The sequence below is a fragment of the Zerene cesonia genome, chromosome 9, assembly GCF_012273895.1.
Source record: "Zerene cesonia ecotype Mississippi chromosome 9, Zerene_cesonia_1.1, whole genome shotgun sequence".
Taxonomy (NCBI): Eukaryota; Metazoa; Arthropoda; class Insecta; order Lepidoptera; family Pieridae; genus Zerene; species Zerene cesonia.
The window spans coordinates 6,085,398-6,108,938 of record NC_052110.1 but is presented as its reverse complement, the minus strand read 5'-3'; the positions used below and the strand labels follow the sequence as shown (position 1 = coordinate 6,108,938).

General features: G+C 32.3%; 2 protein-coding genes across 2 annotated transcripts in view; both read left to right on the top strand.

Annotated features, from left to right (window-relative positions):
- Positions 1-23,541, top strand: part of LOC119828883 (tight junction protein ZO-1-like) — an 85,480-nt gene that overhangs the window by 44,327 nt on the left and 17,612 nt on the right. Inside the window, exons 4-15 of the mRNA XM_038351176.1 lie at positions 17,102-17,277; positions 17,929-18,116; positions 18,463-18,732; positions 18,966-19,148; positions 19,244-19,310; positions 19,714-19,864; positions 20,060-20,192; positions 20,595-20,738; positions 21,085-21,257; positions 21,632-21,803; positions 22,126-22,342; positions 23,032-23,212. Of these exons, the coding sequence (XP_038207104.1) occupies positions 17,102-17,277; positions 17,929-18,116; positions 18,463-18,732; positions 18,966-19,148; positions 19,244-19,310; positions 19,714-19,864; positions 20,060-20,192; positions 20,595-20,738; positions 21,085-21,257; positions 21,632-21,803; positions 22,126-22,342; positions 23,032-23,212 (2,055 nt within the window). The remainder of the gene's footprint in view (positions 1-17,101; positions 17,278-17,928; positions 18,117-18,462; positions 18,733-18,965; positions 19,149-19,243; positions 19,311-19,713; positions 19,865-20,059; positions 20,193-20,594; positions 20,739-21,084; positions 21,258-21,631; positions 21,804-22,125; positions 22,343-23,031; positions 23,213-23,541) is intronic.
- Positions 5,345-8,763, top strand: LOC119828881 (PIN2/TERF1-interacting telomerase inhibitor 1). The gene is made up of 2 exons (XM_038351174.1): positions 5,345-5,783; positions 6,236-8,763. The coding sequence occupies exons 1-2, from the start codon at positions 5,504-5,506 to the stop codon at positions 7,072-7,074; spliced, it is 1,119 nt and encodes a 372-aa protein (XP_038207102.1). The 5' UTR covers positions 5,345-5,503; the 3' UTR covers positions 7,075-8,763.

Sequence of the window (23,541 nt, the reverse complement as noted above, 5' to 3'; positions counted from 1 at the left end):
TACATGATGGATAATGATAGATATAGTATTAGGTAAAGTACATAGAAATAGATACTGCCTACCCGTCCTTTTTGCTAAAAAACTAGGTAAGCTGTCAGGTACTTCATCTGCCGAATAAAAACGTATAAAAATGTTCAAAACTAACTATAAATATTATCGCATTATGCCTAAAATATAAGTTACGATTTAGGGAAATGGTAAATAAGTATAAAAAAAACTTATGTCAATAAAATTCGCAGTACATCTTTATCGGCCATTTTGGCGTGTCCTTGAATTGGAATCTGTCTTTAATCTATCACAAAAAAGTTAATATTGATATGTGTATATTAAAAAAAGTGTATAAAAACAGGTTATTAAGGTTCGAACTTAAGGTTTACGGTAAATATAAATTGGAGTGTAATAGAAAATCGAAATAATTGTAAGTACTTGTAAAAAAAGAAGAAACAAATGAAAATAAACAAATATTTCTTCACTATTTCATCAGATACTAATTAAAACATTTATTGCAAACAAAGAATGGCTGTAGAGTGTAAACTTATAATTATGTAATCAAAAATTAATGTATGAAAGTATCTAAAAAATTGTATTCACTTTATACCTGAGTATACTGTACCTGTATATATCATAAAAAATGAACAAACGTTTAATTAAAAAAAACTGTACTCGTAGATATGTACCTACCTACTAACTTTTCCGAATATTTTAATATTTATAATGCATTTTCAAGAGTAGCAAAACAATTGTTTATGTTCTTATAATTAAAAAGTTACTGTTACCGAAGGACCCCAAACTAGGATTAAAATAAAGGTTTGTATCTTCCACATAGCTATGCTTTGTTAAATGTTCACGCATTTCTACCGAACTAGTAATCCGATTAAGATCATATTTCTTTTATTTACATTTAGAGAGAAATTTGACTCGGAAAGATAATATAGACCAAAATATTCGAATAAGTTGCTTTGTTTTTCTGTCTACATCTTATTGGATTATCCATAATTTAGGTTTATTTAATGAAGAAGTGCATGTCACACGAATTAGCAGCTTGACTTGATGTTATTTAAGATCAAGTTTTATTGTCATCCCAACCTAAAACAATTGATTTTATGTGGTCCACTTCCACGAAATACAAATTTTTAACACAAAAAACGTGTAAATATCACCTGTCAGTATAATAACAAAGAGTTCCTTGTTTTAATAATGCTGTAACGTAACAATAAGGAGCCGTAAAATCGAATGAATCTGTAATCCGAAGGAGGTTCGTTTTTTGCACGTAGGACGTCCAAAATTGGAGGAGCCACATGTCAGGTGACGTCACGCTCCCGCCAAAACCAGTTTCGCGCCAATTCGCAGCTGTCGTCGGCAAAGTGGCTGGGGCTCGGATAATTTACCTTTTTTTTCTATTTCTTGGCCTCGGGCGTCCAGCCTCCGTGATACACCGTTAACTTCTCTAATTACGCTCTGTATCAGAGTTATCCTTTGAATAAAACCTTAAACACTGTGGTCACTTTGTGGTCTAATCAAAAATCATCATAGGTTTTATAATGTTAAAAAACATATTACGCAAAGTTATGCGAATATGAGTCATTTTCACACGCGCTTTTGATTTATATTTAAATTTATGCGTTTAGGTAATCATTTTGTATTTTTTGGGTGTATTTGCTTTATTTTAACATTAATGAAAGATAGGAACTTCGATGGCTATTATTTGTTCTCAAATAATAAAAACTCATTCAAATAATTAAACTTTACATAACAATCAAATTGACATATGGAGGTAACGATTGGCTTAATCTCTATAATACAAAATATCTTGTTTAATAATGTAAGCTACCGTACTCCTCCAAAGCGGCAGGAATGATTCTCATGAAATTGTGTGCGTATCAGGTAGGTCTGAGAATCATCCAATATTGTTTTTCATATCCCTGACTGATAAGAGTAAGGCAGAATAGCGCTTGCCCGGTCAGCTAGTGCAATTACTCTATATCTATGTACAACAGTCTATTTACTGACTCTAGCAACAAATGCATCCTGTCATAAGTTCGAGTAACATACCTCGTTTTATCGTATGGCTGAGAAGGGAAACGGCGATATATTTGATTACTGTTGCGATTTCTGCTTACAAAACTATAACTACTATAGGAAAGGACTACAAAAATTTAAAACTACGAAAATATTTCGACAACTGCGTGTTCTATGAGAAATACTTAAAATATATAAAAAAACATTGATACTTTCATAGAAACACGTGTAATTACTAAGTAATTACGAGTAGAATATTCCACTTTCATTATAATGAAAGTAAACGGGCTTAACGTGTTTCAAGCATAGGGCGAGGCGACTCTGTCAATTTTCCCGAGCTTGTTTCAAGTTTTCACTAGATGCTTTCGTAAGGGCGTACTTTGAAAAACTGACCATCGCAACCTCATTGTATCTTGATTTTATAAGTGTCAGTCGATGCTTTTTATCACTAACTAGCTGCGCCCCGCGGTTTCACCCGCGTAAGTCGGTATCCCGTAGAGATATCCGGACAAAAAGTTGCCTATATGTTATTCCAGTTGTCCAGCTGTCTACGTACCAAATTTTATTGCAATTGGTTCAGTAGTTTTTGCGCGAATGAGCAACAAACACACACACATCCTTACAAACTTTCGCATTTATAATATTAGTAGGACGTAGGATAGTAGGAAGTAGGATGATTTAAAATTATTATCATTATGCTTTAGTGAATGCATTCCCTGTTTACATAATAAAACCCCTACTTATCTTTACAATAAACATATTGCAACTACTATCCTGGTCCATTTTTAATATAGAGCATATTATATTATTATTACATTTTACTGAACTCGTATTGCTTAAGCTTTAACGTAGTATACTTAATCGTTTACGTAAGTGATTTATTAGTCAAAATTACATTATACTATCCATATTAAAAAAATAGACAAATTGGCAGTCTACGTAGAAAACTCCGCGAACCCTCCCAAAGCTCTACTTTGAATGCTTTTGCTAGTGGTTAAAATAGCTGTCGTGAAAGCCCTTATATATAATATCTATTTCGATATCACATTTTCAAAGGTGGTCAGATGACTTAATTGTGTATTCAATAGAAATTGTAACACATGTTGGATGTGATACTGGTTCATTAAAAGCGCGTTTCGCGTGCGTTCAACTTTCTAGATGCTGACACGTTTATTGAGGCTAATGGCGTTACACTAAGATAAATAAACAAACAATTATCTGTTTATGTTAATATTGATTACATAAGATTATAGATGCATTTTTTTTTTGTATAAGATGCAAGTGTGTTATTTATATTGTTGTGAAAAAGTAATCATAAACAATTATGAAATACGTTTGATTAATCGTCTTTCTGATAAATCAAGCATAGTTTTAAACCTTAGTTTTGTATTCTTACAAATGTACTCGTGTGACATTCGTGTTGTGACTGTGGGCTATGGCTGAAAAACAGCGGTGAAAACATTGGTCTAAGGTCATTGTTTTGACCAAATGCTGAGTTCATACGCCTTTTCGTGGTAAATGGTTTCTTGTTATGTGTACGTATAACCTGATTTTTTTACTTCTAATAAATTTATATTGTTTTTTAATCAAAGTGTTGATTATATAACAGTTTATTCATAATTAAATATTGATAATATTGTGAAGATTAATTAATAAAACAAGATAAATATAAATATGTTAATTCTGAAACATCTCAAAAAATTATAAATATGTTAACTCTGAAACATTTCAAAGAATTTTAGTTCATTCTATCTTTTAATTTCATAATAATATAAGCATAAACTAGAAGCAGTAGGCGTTTTAGAATGAACATTAAATTCCACAACGCAGATTTCCTTATACGAAACTACCGGAGAGCAGTAAATTTTTAGACCACGTTGTCAGTTGTATGACCTAGTACTTCTAAATCACATTACTTTTAAAACGCATTGCCATTTACCTAGATCTATTATTTATCCATAGATTAGATATTCAATTATAAAATACAATAGCTATAATATAGCTTTCCGCCCGAGCTTATCGTCAGGCCGAGTTTTAGCCAAAAGTTCCCGTTCCCGTGAAATTTCCGAGATAAAAACTTTTGTCCTTTCTCGAGTCTCAAACTATCTCTTCGTCAAATTTTATCCAAATCGGTTCAGCGGTTAGTTAAGAGTAATTTTATCCAAAGCGTGAAGAAGAGGCAGACAATTAACTTCGCATTTATGATATTAGTAGGGGTATATAACACAATATTCGAACCATGAATGAAGAAGCTGCAATAAATTTTCTCGTTAAAATCTTTTTCAAAGAAATGTTGGCATATTTATGTAAAGATGTTGTTTGTTGTTTGGTTTGGTTATTTCATCTCTAATAATTTTACAGCTTCCTGTGTCGTAATTGACCTATTATGAAATCGTGCATACTAGCTCTACGGCCTATAGCTTTTCTCTATGATTTAATACGTCGTAACTACCTACTATTACAAATCCTAATTAAAATCTTAGTTTAATGGCTACTTACATAACAGAGACTAAAGCACTATTTTTTTCTATATTTGAAAATTTTCTTTTTTTTTCTCTCTAATCTAGTTTTTATAAATACTTAATGTCTTCTTCCTCATAATAAATGTAAAACCTAAATATTTAATAGATATGTGCTTGAAGTTATTTATCAAATAATCGTTTTATAATTTAAATTCCAACCATACTAAAGCTCATCATAGTGGTAACTGATAACACAGACCACAGTAAAATTGTTAGAAACACGATTTTGGTTAAATTTACATCATCAAGTTATCAAGTCTTTGCATCTATGTCCTCATAAAAACATGTTTTATTATGTAAGGAGTTTAGATATATCAAAGCGTTTATTAAACCAGTGGAAAGTTATCTTCAGTCAGATTTTGCATAATTTGCGCTTTTACTTTCATATGAACCGGTCAATATGCAAGCCGTTGAATAATTACGGCATCGACTGAATCTAAATGAATAAAGCTCTATAGATTTGAATATAAATGTTGCATTTTGTAATTCGTAAAATATTGTACATATGCCAAATTCATATTTCAAAAATATATATGTAACTAAATAAAATAATAAAATAATTTAAGCTGCAGAAATAACATATTATCCGTATAGCCATCCCCTAAATCATAAAGCGGTTTGTATAATATTTTTTGTAGGTTAAATTCAAGAACATTTATTTAAGCCGTTTCTTTTCATATCCACAAACATTAAAAATTTTACGTATTAAGATATTTAAAATAGGCGCTCAAAATATCTGATACAACAGAACGGCAATTATAAAAGTCAATTTGCTTATAGCGACATCTATGACTGTTTGTTTAGTTACGCTATCCGTTCAAACCGTTCTGAAGATTGATACAAGTCCGAAGTCGACCGCGTGCTTCGGGCAGCCTCCATTTTATTATTACGTCAATTGTCATTTGTCATGTTACCTCAACGTGGTTGAGCTTAATATTTTTGTTGATATTATTTGAAAAATAATGTCGATGTTAGCGGAACCCCGTCGAAAGCAAAAAATAATAAATTTACGTGCGAAGAATAATGCTTGGAGTAATGATACGAACAAATTTGGGCAACGTATGTTAGAAAAAATGGGTTGGAGTTCTGGAAAGGGGTTAGGTGCAAAAGAAAATGGTATTGTGGAGCATGTTGTCGCTCGGTACAAAAATGATGAGAAAGGTTTGGGTTACGAAGATAAAAACGACCAGTGGACAAAACATGAGGATGATTTCAATGCATTATTGGCTAATCTATCAAATGGTGAGTTGACTTTTTATTGTTAATTAATGAACCAGTACTAAACTAAAATTGAATGAAATTGTCATGGTATAGGTAAAATACCTAATACAATTATCTACTTGATTTAATAAATATGAAATTGAAATGGTAACAAATGTATCTTTTCTAAAGTACTTAGTTTTATGATCACTTATATAATCTGGAGATGAAACATAACATATAACATAAAATATTGAAATATAATTCATTAAATAAACAGTAAGTTATTAACTAATATGTTGATTGAAAATTGCTTTTGATAGTTGACACTTACCCAAAATATAGATTTTTAAGTGAGTTTAATTTAATTTTACCGTAGTTTTAACTTTTTTTATTTCTATCTCTATTTAGAATAGTATACGTCTGTTTACAATATTATTAATAATATACCACTTGTAAGTAATTCTAAAAGGATTTCATATTTGTTCTTCTAGACAAAGATTCGGGAACTGAAATATTACACAGTGGTGTCTCCTTAGAAAAAAAGTCAAAAAAGAGTAAAGCTAGGATTCATTACCACAAATTTACCCGAGGAAAAGATATATCCCGCTATAGTGAAAAAGACTTGGCAAATATATTTGGAAAAAAGAGTTTTCACAATAAAAGTGAAAATGTAGAAGAAACTGTTAAAGATGAAGATGAAACAGTTGAAAAAGTATTTACGGAAAGGGGCAGCATGGAAGATTACTTTAAATCCAAAATGGCCTCTTTGAAATCAAAGAATAAAATCACCCCTTCTTTTAATGATAACAGTAACAATAATTATTGTGATTTTGCATTCAGAGGGTTCTCCTGCACTAATGGTGATGGGAATTCAAATGCAAACACAGAAAATAATTTAAATAATCCAGTGGATAGTCAAGATGTTAATCAAGAGAGCCAAATTGAAAAAATTCCTAAAAAAGTGAAAAAGAAGAAATCAAAAAATAAGGAAACTGTCTCTGATAGTGAAAATAAGGAAGCTGATTACATTTTTCAAGGATTTTCAAATTCCGAGTCTGTTGGTGGTATGGACAGTAAGGCTGACTTGACTGAAGATTCAAGAGAAAAGTCATTTGTTGCAAAAAAGGATAAAAAGAAGAAGAAAAAAGCTAAAAATAATGATATAAATGTAGAGGAAAATATTACTGAAGAAGTGGTAATAAAAGAAGGAAAAAAGAAAAGGAATACAGAAATTGATACTGAAATTGATAAGTCTTGTCTAGTGGAACAAGATATTGATGATGAAGGGGCTCCCAAGAAGAAAAAGAAAAGAAAAAATAAAGATTTATAAAATATTATTTACCTCCATTGCTTTTCATTGATTATTATCATTTATTTTACATGACGCAAACAATAAAATAAAGGAATTACATTTCTGAAATATTTGCGAGAAAATTAGTAAAGCAATAATTAAACACAATTTATAATTGTATATTGTGTAATATTATGTTTTTGTATTAGGGAAAAATGTGTTACTTATTATTGCAAGTATGCAATCTTACTATTTTACATAATATATATTAAGGCATATTTATATTTTACATAATATACATACGCAGTCTATATTATCAAACAAAAATTTTTATGAAGAAATTGAAATATTAATTTATATGTTAAGAAAAGTTAGTGCGCGTATCCGAACGTTCACGTGTTTTGTGGGCGGCGGCACGCACGGCGCCATTTTGTTCACAACGTAATGCATCTACGTTCATTGTTCAGACTACGCAAATAAATAAATTTCTTGTTTGTGAATGTTGAATGTTGAATTAATCATTTAACAATTTTTTTTTCTTGTAAAATTCCGTAACTAGATTCGTGAATGCTCATGATATTATGTCACTCAAAGTTGATATCAATTGTCATTAGTCAAGTGTCAAAGTTAAATCTAACAAAAACACGTGGAATGTGGCTTGTAGAGTTGCAATAACATAATATAGGAATTTAGTGAAAAAACATTGAAAATAAGTGCTTCATTCGTATAATAACCACACTATGATAATTCAAGAAGATAATGAAATACCTATGGAAGTCCCTGTCATAGATGGAAGTGATGATGTTAAAAATAAATGCGATTACAGTGAAAATCAAAACAAAGGTACAAAATCTAGAAAACGACATAAAACTAAGAATAATTCGGATCCAAATTTTCTTCACGGTGAAATTTCACCGTCATCTTCCACACAAATAAGTCAAAATGACTTAGAAGAACTGAGGTCTGTGTATTGTCAGTGCAAAGCTGTTATCGAGAAAATAGAGTCCAAGTATGGACATTTATTGAATATTGAAGAGAGTTACAATTCTGGAAGCGATAAAAATGTTGAAACCAGTAAGTGTGATTGTACATTCAACAAAAAAATTGTTTTTGATGAAAGCGGGCAGCAAATTACCCAAGAAATTGTACCAGATATACATATTTGCCCGAAAAAACAGAAATTCAATCCTTCATCAAAATCGACTAAATCAAGATCTATTGTCCAAATAGAGGATGAAAATTTTCTTGATTCACTCCCAAATGACATTAAAAATCTCTGCAACATTTTGAAAGATCCCAATATAGATATTGTACACAGAAATAAAGTGATTGAAAAAGTAAAATTGCTTCGATTAGACCATTTAAATACTATGCGATTTGATAGAAAAATATTAATAGAAAGTTTGAAATTAAAACCAGAAGAATTTATAGAATTTAAGGGATCAAATTTGTCATCTCTAACTGGATATCCAACATAACCGAGCGTTGAAGTTAAAGATTATGTCAGTTAAGAATGGTTCACTTGATTGCGTATTATTCAGAGATAATATCAATGTTAAGAACAAAATCTGATAATATGAAATTAAAAAGGACAAAGAAGGATAAATAACACTATAAATGAATATGGCCTCAACTTGTAATTTCAATGTGTAATAAAATGTATTATCTGAAAAGATTAATTTATCAAAATCATGTCTTTATTTTGTAAAATATACAGTGCCTTAATAATGCTGCTTTTTATTGTACATCAAGTGATATCTAAATGTTAAATTATAATTCCTTCCTAATCCTAAATTCACTAAAACATTATTTTATTAGTGTAGATAGTAGATGTTTTGTTTGTGCTACATAGTGGCTACAGCAATTGGGTAAATGAAAGAAGCATTTTATGTTTTTAACTGACTGGCAGTTCACCCCGTCTTCGCCCTTAATACATATTTAATCTATGTCACTCAGAGTAGTTGCAGCTTTCTAATGGTGAAAGAACTTTCAAAATCATAGTTTTTGTGTTTATCCATTACAAACAAACAACCAAAAATACAAATTCTTCCTCTTTATAATATCAGTGTGGATTTATTTAATCATAACTTTTGCTAATGATGAAATCTTGGTTTTATGAAAGATAATCTCTCTATAATCAATACAATACTCAATATTTAAAAGCTAGTTCATTATTGAATTCTAAAACAGCATTAAATAAAATAATTAAACCTTTCTTTATCAGTTTTCGGTTACTTCAAAAGATGCTATTAACTTTCATAAAATATAAATTTTTGTAACATTTGACCTATAAGTATTTCTGAATGTAAAACGGAGGCCCGTTTCCTTTTCCTCACCCGTCCTAGTCCATTCCTTCTTTCCAGTCGTTAATCCTTTCCTTTTCCCTTACCCCATAAAAGCGGGCAGCGCATTCACAGAGGTACTTACACCTTTGCGAATGTTTATGGGTGGTGGTGATCGCTTTACATCATGCGAACCACCAGCTCAGCTGCCCGCTATGACATAAAAAAAAATATATATATTTACCCAGCGCCATTTAGTCACACGCTAAGTAAGCTTGTAACTCTTGTAAAATGTATCTTGTTCCTGTGTTTATTGATTTGAAATTACTTACATACAAAATCATGCATATTTCAAAACCAGACTCTAGAACTAGGGAAAGTTCATGTAAAACATTTCTTCTATTGAAGCAGCGCTCTCTGGCGAAATAGTAAGGGCCTAAGCACTGCGCCACGCATATATGTTTACTTATGTTAAAATTTAAATAGCGATTAAATTATACGTCACGCCAGCATACATTTTAACACTGCAAGATAGAATGTCCATTGTTTTTCGAATGACAATATTAACTCGAATAAGTATAAACTCGTATATATAATACAAAATTTACTCTATTACTCTAACATAAGAGCTATATTTGTGTGTTGTGGTATTCTGGCATGGTTTTTGTTGGCTCGTAAGCGGAATAATGATGTCTTCGCATTCCACGTTTTGCGTACACGGCATTGTAATTTGAACGACAGATGTAGGTAACCGGGGGAGACGCGTCTGAGAGTTTTAAGTAATGGTGTATGAATCTTGTATTATTTTGAATACCTACGCTGTCTGCGTTTAAATAGAAAAATAAAAAGGATTGTTTTGATTTTGTTAACTCTTAAGTTGTCAGAAAATTGCCGTGAACGTAACATAACTAAATACATTATAATAGTTATCACTACATAGTATAAAACAAAGTCACTTTCTCTGTCCCTATGTCCCTATGTATGTTTAAATCTTTTCAGCTTCGCAACGGATTTTGATGGGGTATTTTTTAAATAGATAGTGATTCAAGAGGAAGTATAGTAACATCTATTAAACTATTCCGAATTTAACGCGTGCGAAGCAGCGGGCAAAAGCTAGTAACTTATAAAACATATATTAGTCATTAGTACCTAATAAAAACTAAAAACTTTTATTTTATACTAATACTTATAATATAATATACTAATATGTTATAATATAAAGCTGAAGAATTTATTTGAACGCGCTAATCTCGGGAACTACTTGACCAACTTAAAATATTCTTTTACTTGCATATGTAAGTGATCCCTGAGTGATATGGGCTATATTAAATACATAATGTTATTAAGTATTTGCCACGGGCGGCCGGGGAGGACGGTTGTTATTTATGTATAAGGTTATTATACATATCAACCTTCCTCTTGAATCACTCTATTGAAAAGACTCCATCAAGATCCGTTGTGTAGTTTTATAGATCTAAACGTACATACATATAGACGCGGGAAGCGACAGCTTTGTACTATGTAGTGGTAATATGAAATTTCGATAATTCAATAAGCACCGGGCCATGAAAATGTGATGTACCCTTTGTGCTACCCTATAATCGTATTAATTTTTATAACTATGACGTACAATGTGGTAATTTGTTTCAGTATGTGTAATGTGTTCGAATATAATGTATAATTGTTTATTATAATTCTATTATTATATTGTTTCATTATACCTAGTTAATTCGTAGACTATCTTTATATGTAGATATAAAATAATTTTACGTGACAGATATAGAATTAATGTTTACAAAACAATTGAGCTAACAGCACAAAAGTAGTGTTTATTGTTTACGATCATGACCGTGCTTAATTTCGAAATACGTATAGCTGTGGACGAAACAAGTCGTTTGCACTACACTACCCGTTTCCCAGATAAAATCTCCACATCAAAACTTCAAAAGTAACTAGAAACCCTATCACATCGCATTACATAAAAGCTCCTGCATTCCTCATAGTCACGGTATTGTATGACGTTCGCTAAACCGAAAACAAATAAACTTTTGTGACGAAGTACCGTACTCCCGTGTCGCTCTTATTGTAATTAACACATAGTACTTTGAACTCCGATACCTGAGTTAGGCTGTACTAGCTCATATGTCGCGAGACCGCGCCTCAGTAGGACGCGCGCACCTTTCAAAACTGTATGAAGTATAAACATTACTGGATAGTTTTCAATCTATTCGTAATTGTTTTATAATTATAGTGTCTAGTGGTTTTGTAAGATCATGAAATTAGATAATTATGGATTTTTCGAAAAACTACAGGTTTGTTCATATCAGTATCTTAATAAAGTATTGCCATTCAATATTCATTATTTTTTGTTACTTGGTACAGTTTGGTGTGATCAAGTGTATGAAGCAACAATAAACTATTCAAATAAGCATATAACGTTGTGAGAGCTAATAATTGAATTCTACTAATATATAATTAATATTGATGTGTATTTAATTTATCTGAAATAAGTGGCTGTCGTGCAATTAATCTAATGTATAATTCAGCGTTTGTCAAACAGTAGAAACTTAATGTAAATAATGATTGACGATTTATTGGAAAAGTCTATTAATAAAAGATCATTCGGCTGATAAAAAATTGGTGAATAGAATCAGGTGTGGTTGAAAAAGTATCCATTATGTTAATCAAATTGATAGTCTATTAATGTTCAATAAATCTGATGCTAAAATGATTTCATAATCAATATTAATTGGTATAATTTTGATGCTAGTTTATGTTTCAAGAAAACACCCTATTGAGGCAAAAACCGTTTTCAAATGGGTATTATCAAAGAAATTTCAAAAGAGTTGTTTATGTGTATATTTGTAGTATTGTAACAATCAGACAAAATATTGTCTCAAATTCTACACTTAACTAAGAATATCAAAGTTACTTCCTAAATTTAGAAACTAATCCTATCACAAGCCTTAGATCTAAAAAAAGAGATAATATAATACAAAAGATTATTGTTTTATGTTCTTTTTACCCACCCCTACAATGCAAACCTACAGGTACGTTAACCGCCAACGTCATATAAATTAATATTTTCAGAATAACTCTTCAATTAGCATTCCAAAATATTACCCACATATGACACTATTGCACACCTGAGCGTGGGCTGGTGTGCGTAGGCTTAGCTTAGTGTGCCGTGCTTGTCAATAACATATTTTATAATGCACATCTTTAATACTGTGTTATATAATACTTAATTTACATATATTTATGTTATATTTCTTAAACACGTAGGTAGATCAAGGTTTTTATATTGAATAAGACTTGCGGTTCATCCCGGTATTGCCCGTGGGTTTTTCTCTCCACACAGGCCATCCATGTGCTTTAACAGAAATGTTAAAAAAAATATCTGACTTAGTCGAGCCGTTCTCGAGTTAGCCGTTGTCGCTTAGCAACACATTTAGCAATTCATTTTTATTAATATAAATAGTTTGCATTCTTTACTTACCATTTGAAATAGTAGAAGAATTATTTGACGATTAATAAGAAACAGTTTTGATATCTACTAGACAGCTGCTAGCAATTAGTTAATATATATAAGCAAATAATACGTCTTAAAACTTTATTTCATTTGTAAATGACTCGTTCTCAAATGATAAAGATATATACATTTATAGTATGAAACCTAAGTATGAGTATGAACTATCAACTAGAAGCTTCACTCAGCTCTAGATAAACAAAAACATACTGCAGCGAAATTAGAGAGCACACCTGTAGATAACATTCCGATACGCAACTTGTTCAAAACGTTGTTTTTGTCATTAAGTAATTAAATCTGTATTTTATTTTAGTTGCGACACTTACGAACTAATTCCTATGTAATAAGAGAGTTGATACATTTCTCAAATAATAGCTTTATTATTTGGAACAAGCAGTTATTTACTGTTACTTGTAACCACTATATCTTTAACATAGAAAATGAAAAGTATTTATAATTTTCATTGTTACTGATAAACAAAATAGTTTTAGGGAATATATTTTGTATGTTCTATTTATACTACTCCAAGTTAAAACTACCTAAAACCTGAAAAATTATATGTTTTAGTTTCTTTTTCAATAGATTAATTTCGCTGCTTATTTTTATCGATTGTTGTTATTTCTCTCGCAAAGGATTTAAGGAATTCCATGACCTGATTGCTAAAAATGGCTTTCTACTAAATCACTAAGTCCATATATTTTCAGTGTCACATATTTAACATTGGTAATAAATTAGGAAGCGCATCTGAACCAGTCGCAATCTGCTTATTGTCTTACAATAATTTCTTAATACGTCACCGAGGTTCTTGACTGGCTTCTTAACATTCCTACATACGTATGAGCAAGGATAACTATCTATTACATTTTCTTTACTTATGTTATGAATACGTAAATTTGTTTGTTTCTTGAAAACTTGTATTTCCCATTCAAATTTTACCTTCGAAACCATCATTGTATTAGTAATAAGATATATGATGATAGTATTAAATGTGACTATTCGTATACTCCTCGGGAGGTCAAAAAGACTTGTAAATAGGTTATAGTTTCTAAGAACTATCCTTAGCACAGATAATATAATACTATACAACCTTAGAAATACTTTAAACATTCAAACGTTGCGGCGACGATTATTTGTATAGTTTATTTTACCTAATGTATCGTTAATAGAATAAGTATGGGTGGGTAAATTCAAGAATATGTATTGTGTAAAACAAAATATACCTATCCTATTTATTATCATTTGAGTTTTAATTTAGGTGAACTAACATTTAAATTTAATATTAGTTATAACACAGAAATTTAGCAGTTTTAGAAATCCGTTAGTAAACGTTATGAGAGTGTATTATTTCGAGATCGATCACAATTATAAAGCTTTACACATTTTCACTTTAATGAGAAGTGAAAATTGCACTCGACACATAGTTGCATGAAGTTACCTAGATATGTAGCGTACCATCAAAATGCAATGATTCAAAGAGATTGCGATATGCATCTAGGTGTGTCAGACCACTTCTGACCGTGAGAATCGCCTTTAAAGGCCATGTTTATACTATGCTATTCTATAAGCAAGTTAACGTGAAAGTTTCAAGGCGTAAAGTGATTAGAGTCTAATGAGATAACATAATGTATAACAAGATTTTTCACACTCGTGTATTCAGGCGATAATAATTTTCTATGAAATAGGTCACTAACCCAACGTTCCTAATAAGATACCCCCCAGATTCTAAAATGGTTTCAAATGACAACACATTCCTATGAAAAACAATAACACATCGACTTACAGAATCATGTATGCAATGAAATATAACGATACGAATGTTTAATACTTAACATTGACTTGCTTTGTTAAATATAACCATGTTATATGGATAGATAAAATGTAGATAAACATTACCTACGGCCTTCATATTTCATTGATTTATTCACGTTATTGCAATTTATACGTCATATAACAGTACCTGACCATTACACTGTGACTATTTCTGTATATAAAGTATTGCTAAGATTAACTGCTATTTAATATGTATTTTTATAGACCCCAAAACAGTTTGTAGTTCGTCAATCGCGTAATAATCACGGTGCAGATGTTGACCAAAATTTCGTATGGAGACAGGCTGATATTAGGTTATTTCATACTGCCTCTTCTTCGAAAATCCACAAAATATATATTTTGTAGACCACGCGAGCGAAGCCGGCAGAAACTACTACAAAATAAACAAATGCATCATACTTATAACTATTACGTTGAAGTGTAAAAAACTCGTTTCCTAATCACTTCATTAGTTCCACAAATTCCTAGCCATAATATTTAGAATAATTAAGTCTAAGCAATATAATATGAGTATCTGATTAAGTTCAGATTGCCATTCAAAATAAGTGCGTTTATTTATAAACTAACGGTATGACAAGAATATATTCTACTAAAGCAGAAAGGTGATGAAATAAGGGTTAGTCTAGCTATAAACAGTGCAGTTTTATGGTATCAATAATAAACTACTGCACTTTACATCCGGTAGCCGATAAAACACTTGCGTTATATCGCATTATTTTGCCTTGAAGGCTTCTAAGCAATGTGCGTTTGTTATTCTTGAAAGAAAGATTGCTAATGCACTTTCACGCATTTTTAGATTGCTAATGCATATGTAACGCTGTTTTTACCAAAAATGGTGGAGCATTTTCTAGCCTCTTGTTAAAGTTGGCTCACTCTAACGTCTTTCACCGGTGTAACACTACGATACGCTATTTGGTACTGTACACAATTAAACGCACATCGCAGAAATTAGCATAAGTCATAACACATAAAACACATAAAAAATAACATGCAATACGAGGAGAGACTATTCTCAAAACTATGTACAATAGCGACCCACTCGTATATATTTATATAACAGGATTATTAGTGCTTTGTTAGTTCACAATTTCTTCTGCGGTCCTATGCGTCCATCGCGATTGGGCAAGGGACGAATCGTGTACACGATCCGTGTTCGAACCAACGAAATCTTTCCGCCCAAATAGTTTCGATACAACGTTTAAGTCACGTTAAAACAGTTCTCAGTACATTATAATTGAACAAACATGATAATGAATATCCAACCGCTTTGTCATTCAACACAATGCACGGTTATTGTACGATACCGGATTCGCTGAAGACCTCGAAAGCAATCTCCATTAGTATTGGCAACAGAAGTTAATCAATATTCAAGATATTCAAGATACTAGTAGTGCATGCCTTTTTTTGCAGCTTTTTTAAAGTCTCACTCGCTAAAGATACAAATGAGTTTGATAGCGTAAATCTATGGGTATATAAAAACTTATGTTAACAATTAGGTTAATTTGGTAACTATGCGTCTTTTAAAAGTCATAAGTAAACCTATAGGTTTACTTTGAATATTTTGAATATTCATCAAAAGCAAAAGCTATAGCTTTTGATGGATATTCAAAATTATTCCTATATAAATGGTAAATGTAATAATTCTACACCTATTCTTGGCCAATAGATATATATCCTTTGATGTAAAGATATATCCACTAGAATATTTATGATTTTATCCATTCATAAAGTATTCATATTAAAAACTAGGTCAACGTCAACTACATAAGCTTTTATTGCTTATATTATTATGTATATAAGGTTTATTTATTGACACAGGATGTGCCTCTTAGTCACAACTCACAGTTGTCCTATATGTTCATGTATCACGTGTCATTCAGCATAATTATCTAGAAAGCTTACGAGATTAACTTCTTACGTACATACATTCTTGGTAATACGATACATACAAAAACAACCATGACAGGGTTTTGAAGTCTCTCAGTCATACATTTTATATTGTCAGTGGAAAAAGCTGGTTTGTCGTTCTTTCACGCGAAAAATATGGGATTTAAATTAAATTTAGCGTGTGCGTGTTAATAATAATGTAATAGATGTACACACAATTTCCCTATAAATCACGGAATATAGAGATGACGTTATAACCTCTACTATATTTTGTGTAAAACTCGGGATCCCCGCAGGCGCAGCTTGTAAAGTTTAAATCATATAGCATAAGCATAGCCTTAAAAGAGAATATTATTATAAACTGAGTGTTAATATTATTGCAAATATTTATTGGAATTTAATATTTTATCCTATAATTGCTGATGTATCCTTATGCAAATATAAAACTTTATTTCTTGTATATTTACTTGCCACACACAGTCAAGCCACCGTCTTTAATTTTTGGCCAAATATTTAAGTTATTTTTCTTCTTTTTCAGACGGCAGAACGCAATTCCGGCTGGGAAACTCATAGAGTGCGCTTAAACAGAGTGCCTAGCTATGGATTCGGTATAGCGGTGTCAGGGGGTCGGGACAACCCCCATTTCGCAAGCGGCGACCCCTCCATTGCAGTGTCTGACGTTTTGAGGGGGGGACCCGCTGAAGACAAATTACAGTGAGCATTCGTATTTGTTGTTTGGTTTTTGCGAATATATATTTTGAAATTAAAGGCGGCTGTAAATTGCAATTTATTCATTATATTATTTATACGATCGTTTGGAAATAACAGGGAACGTAGAATATTAAATCTGTATTTTGCATCCAGCACTGTTTATATTGAATTTTAATAAAACTGTTTACGTATATATGTTAGATATTTATATTAGTTGAACCTATGATTGAAGGTCACGTCAAACAAGCAATAAATGAAAATAATTGCTATTATTAAACATAATACAATAATGTAATCTAAACTAATATACTATTATAATGTCAAAAACAAATAATATGCAAATGTTTCCTAGATTCGTGTTTTTATATACTCAGTATGTTTTTATAGTATTTACACAAATATTACTGAACCGATTACAAAAATTCTTTCAGCATTACATAGCTGCATCTTCATTTAAGTAATCTCTATCTATTAAGAAAACCCCATCAAAATCTGTTGCGTAGGTTTAAAGAAAAGCATACAGACACACAAATGACGGCAAGCGACTTTGTTTTATACTATGTAGTGATTATTTAAGTATGTATTTTATACAAAAATCATGAAAGACACAACACATAATACCCACATAACTGCAAATCACCAAAACATTCACAGGGTGAACGACAGGATAGTGTCTGTCAATGGAGTTCCATTAGAGAATGTGGAATACGCACGAGCAGTGCAAGTGCTGCGGGAGTCAGGCGCCACGGTGTCGCTGGTGGTGAGGCGACGTGCCCCGGCACCACCACCCACCGCACCCACTACCATAAAACTGGCTCTGTCCAGGAATGGAAAGAAGGAAGGTCTGTTAGTTGTAATTAGTTGATCATAGAATACAATTAATCGTAACAATTAATTAAGATGTATTTAATCAGAGCACATATTTTTTTTATAAGATAATTTCTTGTCTTAATTTGTATTACATGTGTTTTGTATCGATTATTTCAATAATTAATAATGATAACAGTGAAACAAATAAATTCAAAATAGTTTTATATGGAATGAAAAAGACATAGTGTACTGAAACTTAAATTTACGATAATCAGCATAACAGCTTAAATTAGTGGCATAAGTAATACGATAATTTCTAATGTCTAATTATTTGAGCAACTTCTTAAATTCTTCTATAAATCTTTTCTTTTCTTTTAGATTTTGGAATAGTACTAGGATGTAAAATATACGTCAAAGAATTGACAATGCGAGCAAGAGAACAATTAAACCAAGCAGGACAGGGCCTCTGCGAGGGAGACGTCATCTCTCGTATAAATAATACACCAGTGACTGACGCAATGACGCTAAAGGAAGCGAAAAAGTTAATAGACTCGTGTAAGGACCGCTTGAATTTGGTGGTAACAAGAGAACTCATTAGAGAAGAAACAGTCAGTAATGGAAACTATCAGAACAACTACAGTAGTTTAGGTAAGTTCTTCACTCTTTATCACTCCATAAGAACCGTCTTAGAATTTTACGTTTAGGAACAGATTTTAGAATGAATATTTATTTATATAGATTTAAAATATTATATGGTTAATACAGTTGAAGTTGGAAATTATAAGTGACAAACTAACCATTTAAAGGTACTCATAAATTTTTATTCGAAATATAAAAAAGTACTTCTTGCAATAAATCAAAACACGCTTCTTTATTTACAGAAGCCACCCCAATAAACTCATATCCGAACAATAGTGGGGAGTCGCTGTCGTCCCCATACTCCAGCAGTGGCCAGAACTTATACGTAGCAGCGCCAGTCCGAGGTGCTGATAATAATAGAAGAGGTCCCATGTCACTTGAAGGTCATGATCAACCACCACGCCCACCTCCTCCTAGAAATGATGGTAAATAAAAACGCCATATATATTTTGATAAATTATCGTAAACCTACGTAATAAAAATGTTTAAATTTAATAATAATATGCTTGTTCGTTTTCAGACTATTATAGCAGTCGAAGACAGTTGTATGAAGAAGATGGTATGACCAATCAAAGGAATAAACCACCGTTAGTATTTCCTTTTTTGTAGTTTTCTTATCACTATACACATTAAACACATAATATAAGGTGTAGACCTTAAAAATTCTCTCATCAATTAGACAAGACCAGTCATTCCTCAGTTAGATAAGACCATTCCATTGATAAGAATCCATTTTCGTGACAATGAATCTTTGGGTCCAATTATAGCATAAATGGATCTATTGATGTGAGAAAAATCATTCATTGCACATGTAAAAGCTTAGTAAGGATTAAAAATATTTCAATTTTTTCTCAAAGGGTAACCCAGGGTTCTGTACTAGGTCCACTTTTCCTAATTTTTTATATAAATGGTAAATAACTTCATATTCTTCTTAACCTGTCAAATTCCAATACCCAAGTAATAATTAAACCAATTTTTATGTCAATTTAGAAGCGAGCCGCGTCTAATAAGCTTCCAAAAGGAGGGTTCGGTAGGTCTGCGGCTCTGCGGCGGCAACCGCTCGGGCGTGTTCGTGTCGGGCGTGCAGCCCGCCAGCCCCGCCGCCTTGCAGGGGCTCACTCCTGCTGATAAGATACTTAAGGTACCAATATATATTATTTTTTTTTTAAATTTAAGTGTCATTTCATATTTATTAGTGGAAAAATTGGAAAAACTCACTTCGTAAGTTACGTAATTGTCCAATATAAATAATTAAGTATATACAATTTTATCGTATTTTTATTAGTATTCATACATTGAATTAAAATACATATAATAAAATAATCTACTCTTTCAGGTAAACGACATGGAAATGAAAGGAGTAACAAGGGAAGAAGCAGTACTGTTCCTACTGAGCCTACAAGAAAGAATCGATCTCATCGTACAACACTCGCCTGAGGAATACAATGCAGTTGTTAGTGGACAAATGCGTGAGTAGTTCTTGTAATCTTCAGATACTATGAAACCAAATGCATTCTCATAGAAGATGTGACAATTTGCATTACGCATCAAGATAGATTAGACTTGTAAAATGAGTATAATTTTTACTTACAAATGAAATTTATTATTTACCGTATCTGTAAAGTTATGTACCATTTACTACAATTTATTGTAAATTTTATCTCATTTCTCCTTTTGCACTATAATAAAAAAAATTGATATTATAGTTTATTTCTTTTTTTTTAATTTAAATATAAGTTTTATAATAAAATCAAATTTTTTTTGTTTAATCTACAAGGTAGTGACCTTGTAGATTAAAAAAAAAACACGTTCTTTCAACTTTCATAATTGTAAACTTAATACGTTTTAATAATAACACCCCCCCACTCCAGCGGGCGACTCGTTCCACATAAAGACGCACTTCCACTACACGGAGCCGACCGACGGCGAGATGTCGTTCCGCTGCGGCGATGTGTTCCACGTCGTGGACACGCTGCATAACGGCACTGTGGGCGCCTGGCAGGTGTTCCGGATAGGTTGGTATAGCTGGAACGTTACGTACACAATTGAATGGCAATAAATCATTATGCTTTGCAAAGACACTCATTACAGAATGAAGGGAACGAAAAAAAGCTAAGAAAGACAACAGTCGAGGTGCTTCAATGTTGTTGTTGTTTTTGTATATATGTATTTTATAATTTTGTGTATACCAATGTTATCATATAAAGGTCACATTATGATGACATGGAAATATTTCAATAATTATAATATATGCTAATCCACACACATAAGTTTTTGTAAAAAGTAATGAAGCATTATGCCTCATAACCTACTAGAGTATATGAAATTCCTTAATAGACACTAATTTCACATTATATCCAGGTCGTAACAACCAAGAGGTCCAAAAAGGAACCATACCCAACAAAGCGCGTGCAGAAGAACTAGCTACAGCTCAGTTTAACGCTACTAAAAAAGAAATGTCAGGGAACGATGGGAAACATAACTTCTTTAGGAGGAGAAGATCTACACACCGCAGGAGTAAGAGTTTGGGAAAGGTACATGTTGTGTAATGTATTATGTAATACACAATAAGTTTTAAATTATTGCTTGATATTGTTAGCCGAAGAAATACAAACAATAAACTTCCTCCATTTTCCAAATAGCATTATTATTCTGTATTTAAAAATATAATGGTAAATAAGGTTATTCTTATTAGGACAGTCACATAGATTTTCAAAAATAACCCAAAATACCATCTCTGCTCTTCCAAAATCCAAAATTTTATTAAATTTTAGGTAAATATTTATTTATTGACCTTATTGCTATGCCGTTATTATCACTGTGCCTCAATAATAATAATTTTTCATATACTTTACATTTTCCTAAATCTAACCAATAACAACATACCAAAATACACAATGAATTCCAGGAACACTGGGACGAGGTAGTACTATCGGACAGTATAAGCAAATTCCCGGCATATGAGCGAGTAGTGCTCAAGCAACCCGGCTTCGTCCGCCCCGTGATCATACTGGGAGCAGCCGCTGATATAGCTAGGGAACGGCTGCTCAGCGAGAACCCTGATAAATTCGCTTCACCCAGTAAGTATTTGAGTCTTAAGCTCCGGTATATAGCTTAGCAACAAAGTTGAATCAACATGATGAGGTGCTTTTCGAATTAAATGGATATGCATTTTTTTAAAACTAGGAAATTTCGTGCAGAAGAATTTCCCAAAAATAGTTATAAATTCGCACATTGTGTAAATGTTTGCCTAAAAGGGGTAGTAATAACAATTGGAAATGTCATACCACATTTGTGGGCTGACATCCCGTATTTGAGCGAATGTGGCTGATAGGCGGATGCGATACGTACATATTGTAGAAGTAATAAGAAAATTTAATTTATACCATCAATCAATTCCAGAAATGGATAGCACTCTAGAAGACAACAAGACAAAATCGTCCGGAATCATCCGGCTATCCAGCATCCGGGCTATAATGGAGAGGGGGAAGCACGCTCTACTGGACATCACGCCAAATGCCGTGGACAGACTTAACTACGCCCAATTCTATCCAATTGTTATATTCTTGAAAGCGGATAATAAGCACATCATTAAGTCTATACGATCTGGATTGCCCAAGTAAGTTATTTTTTAAAACCTTTAATAAATTTTACACTGCTACCTTACGCGTACATATACTGAAAGAAACATGATAATTGAGAATAGTTCTTGCAATATAGTTTTAGGACCTATAAACCTGTTACAACTGTACCATGATTGATTAGGTAAGTAAAGATTCTAATGTACAATACGATGTGCATTGGAATAAATATGACGATTGTGATGATGTGAGTAAGTGAAAACTTTTGTATGTTTGTAACATTTTCACGCAAAAACCACTAGACCGATTTAAAAAATTCTTTCACATTAGAAAGCTGCAACCTCACTGAGTGACATATGCTACCACGGGCGAAGCCGGAGCGAACAGCTATTTAAAAGTATAAACAATGATTGTTTTGTTAATTTTAATTATTATAATACATCATCATAATGAATACGATAATTGTGGTGCTAAATATGATAGCAGTACATGGCAATGTGTATGACAATGATAATAATAGCGATGGGAATAAATATGACAATGATAGTGACAGTAATGCCAGTAAAGACGACATAATGAGAATGACAAAATGACAATGACAAATTACAAAATGTCGATCTCAATGGCAATTTCTTCCAAGCAACCCATGCCAGGAGCAATAAAAATTCAGAAAGCTAGTGCATACAATAAGAAACAACATGTAGATAACATCTAAGCACACCACCAGATCAGCGCACAAGTCGTCCAAGAAGCTGCTGGAGCAGTGCCAGCACATGGAGCGCGTGTGGGGCCACGTGTTCACGCACACGGTCGCGCTCAGCGACGCCAGCGCCGCCACCTGGTTCCGCAAGCTGTGCGACCTGCTGCAGCGCACGCAGCAGCAGCAGCTCTGGGTCTCCGAGACCAAGGTGAGCCCTGCCTACACTCACCCAAACGTTTTGGATAGTGGATAGACGAGCGGCCTACGGCGAAAGGCAATCTCTTGTCTAATATTTATGACCATTTTAGTGGTTAAAAGTGAGACTTAAAATTAATAAGGTTCATATAACTTGATACTTCCTTTGGAGGTGAATCATTTGGTATTAAGGTAATTGCATATAACTGTAACTCCATAAAATTAAACTTGTGGGAGTTCAGTTCGAAGGGGATACCAGAACTTTTCGAGCTGAAGTTTGTATCTGTTGCGGTTGGAAGTCGCTATCTGCGTGATATTATAGTTCTGAAGTATAATCTATTC